The 7,913-nt window shown below is 40.4% G+C and overlaps 1 protein-coding gene across 1 annotated transcript; it reads left to right on the top strand.

Moving 5' to 3' along the window:
* Positions 1 to 3,129: 3,129 nt before the first annotated feature.
* On the top strand, positions 3,130 to 6,505 carry clul1 (clusterin-like 1 (retinal)). The gene is made up of 8 exons (XM_073491665.1): positions 3,130 to 3,232; positions 3,608 to 3,756; positions 3,842 to 4,012; positions 4,708 to 5,146; positions 5,241 to 5,363; positions 5,441 to 5,678; positions 6,137 to 6,274; positions 6,442 to 6,505. The coding sequence occupies exons 1-8, from the start codon at positions 3,130 to 3,132 to the stop codon at positions 6,455 to 6,457; spliced, it is 1,377 nt and encodes a 458-aa protein (XP_073347766.1). The 3' UTR covers positions 6,458 to 6,505.
* Positions 6,506 to 7,913: the final 1,408 nt, after the last annotated feature.

Raw genomic sequence — 7,913 nt, forward strand, 5'->3', positions numbered from 1 at the left:
TGCACAAATAGTAACTGTTTTACTACAAAATAAAAGCTTTTAAGCACCTCTCACCATATGAGAGACAATATGACATAAAGTCCATTTAATTTCTCCCCATCCTCTGAAGCACAATATTATATGTCTGATCTTAAATGTGCGCAGAAAGATTACAGCCTCGTGTGATTTACCTGTATGGCACCTGTGATTTGAATGAATAAACTTTTCCTGTTTGTCAACAGTGGCATGTGTCTGACATGACTAAGCAACCTCTTATGCAAAGCAAGCGTGTTGAATGCCGGATTAACAGGCATCAACATCAAGCAAAGACTGTAATAGGATAAAGCCTGAGTGGAAAGAGCACAAATAGACTTGACTTGACGGCTACTGTCCACTCAGAGAGCACTTTGTTTACTTCTGCCACTGGAGAAGCACCTCCAGTAACCTCCTGGTAAGTGTCTTTGTTTTGATGTCGCTTTGAGCATTTCTATGGTCATTTTTGATTTGTCGTAACCTCAGATTTTGATTTAACCTTCATCCTAATTTTATATTTTACTAGTATCATTATCTATATATATTCTGGGATAGGATGTTATGATAGTGAATATTCTTTTAACAAATTCACATTTTGAAAAGTCATTATTGGAGCTGTTTATTATGTTTGCTTGCTACTTTAACACATTTTTTTGTTACTGCGACATCAGTTTTAATCAATTTGTACCTCTTTATATTTATCTATAAATCATAATTATACATGTATAATAATTATAGATTATATAGCTCTAATCTTAGTGTCAGTTTGAAACAACAGTTAGATATGTAATGAGTAGGATATAATACAGCTGATGGTACCTGTGACTTAAACCCATAATGAAATAAGTCAAGAGAGTACATCCTCATTTACTGTAAATCCCTGATGGATGCGAACTTGTGTAACTCCTCTGAGCGGGGCCTCCAGTGAGGTGAGCGGGTGACTTTATCTTGTTCCCAAATTAGCATGTAAACACATGTTATGATATCAGAAGCGTGTCAAGGTTTCTTGTATGCTTCTGTGACTTGACAGTGCCTGACCTCCTGCACACAGCAGATGGTTCAGACATAAACAAGTTCTCAAGCTGAGGTGAGCCCCATGTAGTATCGTATTAGGTGTCTCACACCCCCTACTGCTGACCTCTTAAAAGCCAGGCTGTTATCATTCAGTCTAATGAGAAACAGACTACACAAATGCTCACAGAAGTAAGGAAAAGAGAAATATCCTGCAGTATTTGTGGAGTTCTAATTTTGCAGTCAAAGCAATACAAACTATAATATGAAGTACAACATATAGTACTCAGATTTAGCCGCACATGGAAGAAACTGTCAATTTGACTTCCTTCCAAAGCTCGGTCCTCGATGGAAGCTAATGACTTAAACCATTATACCTTTATTTACCCATATTCAGCAGGTTTCAGAGGCAAAATATCTTGAATTTATATAAGATTTCCATCTAAAAGTGTGTTAAAATATACAATTATACTTATCAGAGATTGCTTTCCATTTAATGTAGCAAATAGTTTCATGCACTCTATGATCTTTTCACATTTAAGTAACCTCTTGTTCACAGGCAGCATCTATAATAACCAAGCATGTTATGATGAAAATCCTCGACAAAGAAGCCAATAAGATCACATCACTGCCAAGTTCTTAAGAAATAAAGTCCAGTTTTGATAATTTAATAATTTTAAACTCATCTATAAATGCTTACATAATCAGGCTCCTCAGGTGCTCAGAGACCTTGTGGTTCCACTGTACTCAGGGTCAGTAACACAAGGAGCATCCAACAGGAATTGTCAGGTGCAGTTATGTAAATCCTCGTTTGGAAAAACAGCTTTTTCTCTTCGGGGGAATCAACATGTGGAATTCTGTACCTGCAGAACTCAAACTCATCCTGACTGAGATCATTAAAACTGAAACTGAAACAGTTATTGAAGAGCGATCAGTCGTATTGCCATAAATGATCTGTTTTTTTTTTATTTTTGTGTACATATATTTAGTTGAGTTTGTCCTTGTATTGTCTCTTGTGTATTTGGTGTTGAGTTTGATGTATTTTAAAGGCCCATCTAGGGACTGGCAGTGCAATTTATCTCAGGCTATAAATGCTGTGCTGCATCAGTTTATGCTACATACTCACACAAGCTAAATAATCTGTGAGTAAATGCTTCAGCTGTCTACATTTTCCAATGGTGGAAAGTAGCTAAATACATTTACACATGTATGGTATGGTATGGTATAATGATATCAGAATTTTAATTACTAATAATACTAATATTAATAATACTTACAAATGTTTTGCATTAAACTATAGGTGACAACTTTAAATGTATTTACCTTTATAAACAGAAATAGTGATGTAAGCTATGTGCCTGTATACGACACTATAACTCCAGTGTAGATAACAAATAATACTTCTTCTGCCACTGACATATTCACCTCAGACTCCACTGACACCACAGGAACTTGTTTTAATCCTCTGATCTCTGAGCAGTGTCCTGGCTTTTTTTTTTCTTTTACTCACTGTGGACTCATTTTTCACAGCAGCATATAACATAAGTCCTGCACCTGTATGGAAACAGCACAATCATGGCTAAAAGCAGGGAGAACTCAAAACTGTTTTTGTGCAGCGTTACACAGCTCACAAATCTTATATTATCTTCAGTATTATTGCACATACACTATTAAATGTCTTATTGAAACAGCTCTTTGTAGTTTAACTAACTAAAACTAACTTTCCTGGTCCAGTTGCTGGTATGTGGGACAAACAGTACAACATACAAGATAGTTTTACAGAGCCAGACAGATGTGTAGCACCACCTTGTGGCAGACCTACTTATGTCTGTGTACAGTATTGTTGATGTTTAATCATGCTCAAGCTCAAATCCTATTAGCTCTCTGGATCAGACTAGAAAGCACCTGTTCTGTTGTTTTAGTCTCCCTATTTAAAAACATTCAGTGTATGCGTGGACTTTGTATTGTATCGGTGCTTCAGTGTGATCATAAGGCAAATGTGTTCATCCGACAGTGTGCGAATGGGATTCTGTACCCATCATAACCACACTTGTCACGTCCTTTCAGACTGAGTTTGGCCTTCCAAGACACACTCTGAGCCTCAGAATGAAGCTCCTGCTCAGTTTGGCCATCCTGGTGGTGACCCTGGGGGTCCTTCATTCTGCCACTGAGGACCAGACCACAGAAATCCCAGAGGACACCCTGAAACGTGAGTCAGCATGTTGTTTTGTACCAGAGTTAGTTAAAATTTGGTCAGCCAATGTCTCTACAGTGCAATCAGTATCAACAACTGGCAAACATCTGTGTCTTCTGATATATACATTAAATAAAGTGTCATACAATCACTAATTTTATCAACTTTATATAGCTGTTGATTGTTTCATTTAATTAGTTGTAGATATTCTTAATTTAGTTAATTTCTGTTCAGTGCCACACAAATCACAGTGCAGTGTTTCTGAGTCGATATCGTTGGCTACATTTCCTGTTTCGACTGTGAAAACTGTGTTAATCTAAGTGTTTATAAAATATCTCACCCAGCCAGGTTTGTTCTCTCCTTCTCTCTCTCTCTCTCTCTCTCTCTCAGAGTTGTCTGAGAATGGTGAGAAACTGGTGGATGAGGAGGTGAGGAGAGCTCTGTACGGGGTGAAGCAGATGAAGGAGGTGATGTGGAGGAACGAGCAGAAGCATGAACACCTCATGAAGTCCCTCCAACGCAGCAGTGACAAGAAGAAGGTGAGACAAGACAATCATGAACAGTTCCTGAGGAGGAAAGAGAACAGAGCAGCCAAATGATAAATGTGTCCCTTTCTGCCACCAGGGGGCAGCCCAACTGGCAAAGGAGGTGACTGAGAAGCTGGAGGAGGCAGAGGAGCAGTGTAAAGACTCCCTGCAGTCTGAGTGGGAGGAGTGCAGGCCCTGTCTGGAGGATGCATGTAAGACCTTCTACACCTCCACCTGCCGCAGGGGATTTGCCACTTTCCACGCCAAGGTATTAAAAGCTGCAGCTCCAATCTGTGCCTTTCTTACTCTGACCTCCAAACTCTTAAAGCAGCACTGACAAAAATAACAAATTGTACCAATGCCAGCCGAAACCTTCGTTTGGACTTAGTTTCATGTTCTCCTGTTTATCCAGTCAAACACATATAACAACATGTCAGATCATCAAATGACCCGGGTTACTATGACTCTGTGATTAGTTCGGTAACATTTTACAGGTCCAGAAATCGTGGTAGTTACAAAACAACATATTTGAAATTCCTTTGAACTCCACCAGATGTTAGCTATAAACTAGTTGGAAATTAGACTGCAACAACTCACTTCAGTTCAGTGGCGTATTAAGTTAAACAGAAACCAGCTGCAAATTTCCTGGAAATACATTAAAGGCGCTCAATGTAGTTTTGGAGAAGAAATTCAAACTCAGAATTTTAATATTTACAATAGCAATGAGGTAATTATGCAAACTCGGAAATATTCATTAATAAACAAGCTGTTCTCAGAGGAAAACAAGGTCCCCAGAACACTGTTTGAAGCTAGAAAGGTGGCAGGGTCTGCCACATAACAACAACCCTTAATGTGAAGCAATGTTTCATTAATATTTTGAATAATCTTGCGAGCCTCAGGTTAGTAACCACAGCCTTAAATCATAGTAAAATAAACTTTCCTCCATCACGTTTCATGCTGTAGGTGGAGAACTTATTCCGCAGAGTGTCCAGGCGCTTTGGCCCCCGAGAGCCTTCCATCGAGGCAGGGGACATCCTGGTGAACCAGGGCCCCGACAGCCCCGACACTGAGGTTGCGCGCATCGAGGATTCCTTCAATCGCCTCATCAGCAAGGTGGGCGCGCTGGTGGAGCGCAGCGTCACCCTGGTCTCCAGGATAAGCACCAGGCTCGACAAAGCCCTCCAGAAAGCCTTCTTGAACGACACTGACATCCTGACCGAGGAGGGCACCACTGATCCCTACAACCCCAGCCGAGACTCTGGCTTCCTGCAGGGTGTGGGGTTGGAGGAGGTGCTGGACTCCTTCTTTGACTTTGGAAAAAGCGTGTTGGATGAGTTTGGAGCGGTGGTGACCCAGGTGTTTGATGACATCCATGAGGCAGTGGAGGAAGAGAAGAAGAAAGGTAGCAATACAATAACACTAAACATCTTAAAGCAATGCTAAAAAATAAAAAAAAACACTGATCTAACTGTGAAACATTTTTCTGTTTGGTGTAGCGAGGGCAACTTTCCCCCGTTTCCTGCAGAACAGGAAGTTGTGCCGAGACCTTCGCAAACAGACCTCAGAGTGCTGGCAGCTCCAGAGCCAGTGTGAGGCCTGCCAGGGAACCTTGCTCACAGGTGAAGCACCAGCACCCTCACAGCTTGTGTTTACTTCATCATTACACACATCTGACCGCTCCTCCTCCTGTCTCCAGAGTGCCCCAGTGTCCGAGATCTGCACGTGGAGCTGGATGAGGTATCCCAGCTGCTGGATGTGTCCAAAGAGCAGTACGATGAGATCTTGTCTATTGTCCAGCGCCACACTGATGAGACCGTCAACTGGCTGAGCAACATGGCGGCTGAATTCAGCTGGGTGGGTCAGGCTGTGAGCAACAGCAGCGTCCCTGAGAACATCTTCCGTATCACGAAGGTGAGACAGAGTGAAGGAATCTAATGAAAAGAGGAAGTAATCCCGATTTACAACACTCACATATCCATATGAACATCGAAGAAGGGTTGTTTAGTGCTGTAATCATTCCTCCTGTGCATACTGAACATGAGATCAGTTCGTATAAAGCGTTATATCTAAATTGCATTGTGGGTAATGTAGCCACCAGGTTTTCAGTCACTTAGCCAGTGAGTGACATCACTGGAAGCAATTTATCAGATTACATTCAGTTTATTCAGGAGCCACGACAACCTTTACACTACTTTTTTTCACAGAACTGAACTAATATACATATCAAACACCAACTGGAGAGAAATGTATCTTTGGGATTTTTTAGATATACTTTAATTACATTTTCCACCCTAATAATGAAAATGTATTAACAGTTGGTGTAAAACATAATGGCTTCTCTCACTCTCCAGGTGGCGCCACAGAGCCATGATGAACAAAATTTCTCTGTGACTGAGACCAAGGTGGAGGTAAACATCTTGAACTCTCCCCCACTCATCCTCTCTGTTCCTGGGGAGCTGGAGCTGCAGGACCCAGCCTTCATCCAGTATGTGACCCAGGAGGCTCTGAACAAGTTCAAGGAGATAGTTAGGTGAGAGACACCAGTGGTATCATAGAGCTGCATTTGACCAATTATCTGTCTCCAATCCCTTTTTTTGTCCTGCTACTTTCGATTTCTTTGATTGCAATGTTTTATTCTAATATATTACTGTTATACTTTTAAAAATACTCACATAAACACATTATCTTCCTTTACAGGTACGAGGAGGAGTAAAACTACAGTCTCCTTTTCTGAGCCTCAATCAGCCCTTTCTTTATGAACAGAACTAGATTGTGTTCCTGTGTAGTCGTCAAATCTTGTTGAACATGTAAATATACTAAAGTTGAACCATGTCAATCATTGCTATTTATTAAATATATAAAGAAAATGTACCTCATACCTCACCTGTTGTCAACTGGTGTAAATAAATAAAAAACAAATAAAACACAAAGTGTGACTTCATTCACTGCAAAAACTCAAAATCTTTTTGTCTCATTTCGAGTTGTGATATCTCATTACACTTAATATAAGACACAATCACCTTGAAAGCAGCATATAAGTTTGATATAGGACACTATATGGACAATTTCCATTTGTTCGGGATCCTGCAGTCTTGGACTACCTTTAGAAACTTTAAAAAGATTCTCAGACTCGTCTTATTAGAGGAACCTTGAATGATGTGTAGATGTTTCACTAGTCGTCCACGTTCGATTGTAACTTTGACGCTTTGAATCTGAACGAGCATCAGCGTTGTTTGTCAAGGACCAGAGTGAAAGCAAACATTTGAGTAAAACTTTTATTTTTTCTGTACAAAACCATATTAGTTATCATTCTCAGTAATTTCATTATCATCTCCCCACTAGCTCAAGAACAATCACGTTAGGTTCTCGTGAGGGACAAACACATAGAGATAGAAAAACAATGTTCACATCTTTGTCCAATCCTAAAGCTTACTTATTGAATAACAAGATGCTTTTACATCTTTCCAACGTTCCCATCACATACCGCAGGACAGACAGTTGGAAGTACCACTAAGAACTTGTTATTGGACTAAAAGCAGTAAAACCCCGGGGCCTCATTTATAAAAATGTGGTGCGCTAATGTCCCATTCATAAGCGCTGCTGAGCATAAGAGACCTTACTGAAGCCAGGTTCCAAGAATCCCATTTGTAACTCAGGCACGTGATCTATAAATCTAGATCAAACTTACAAGGTCCACTTGATAAGAGAGTTGATTTTTGAGTTTCATTCCCAACTTGTCAAATACTCACGCTTTAGATTAGAGGATTAGAGGTCCGGAAGGTCATCATCCCAAAGCGTACTAAAAAAAAATCAACTTTCTCACAAAGATGACCTTTAAAATGACAGTACCGGCTTTGAAATCTCTCCTTATATAACGTCAGCACAAGTGAGGGTTTCAGTCCAGAATAGCCACGGACCAAAACACAAAATCAAAGTTTTTGGAAGACGAGATCACGCGATGGTAGAAGAGATAGAAGCCTGTCAACACATACTATTTAGTGGGTTGACAAACATGCAGCTTGGGAGTGTGTCGCCGCTGCACACTGTTCATATGGCTCATGCAAAGTTCACTGCAGACTGCTAAGATCAAAATTGATCACAAGTCTGTTTTTATAAACGAGGCCCCTGATGTGACCATAGTGTGTGCAAGGTGTTTGTTTTGTCCAGGA

Source organism: Pagrus major, chromosome 21 (genome assembly GCF_040436345.1).
Source record: "Pagrus major chromosome 21, Pma_NU_1.0".
NCBI lineage: Eukaryota > Metazoa > Chordata > Actinopteri > Spariformes > Sparidae > Pagrus > Pagrus major.

What these genes read in the sequence shown, in the direction of transcription:
- clul1 (XM_073491665.1), top strand. Translation starts at nt 3,130, where the DNA reads ATGAAGCTCCTGCTCAGTTTGGCCATCCTGGTGGTGACCCTGGGGGTC. An exon ending in CCCAGAGGACACCCTGAAAC is followed by an intron (nt 3,233 to 3,607) that starts GTGAGTCAGCAT and finishes TCTCTCTCTCAG; the next exon opens with AGTTGTCTGAGAATGGTGAG. An exon ending in CCAGGGAACCTTGCTCACAG is followed by an intron (nt 5,364 to 5,440) that starts GTGAAGCACCAG and finishes TCCTGTCTCCAG; the next exon opens with AGTGCCCCAGTGTCCGAGAT.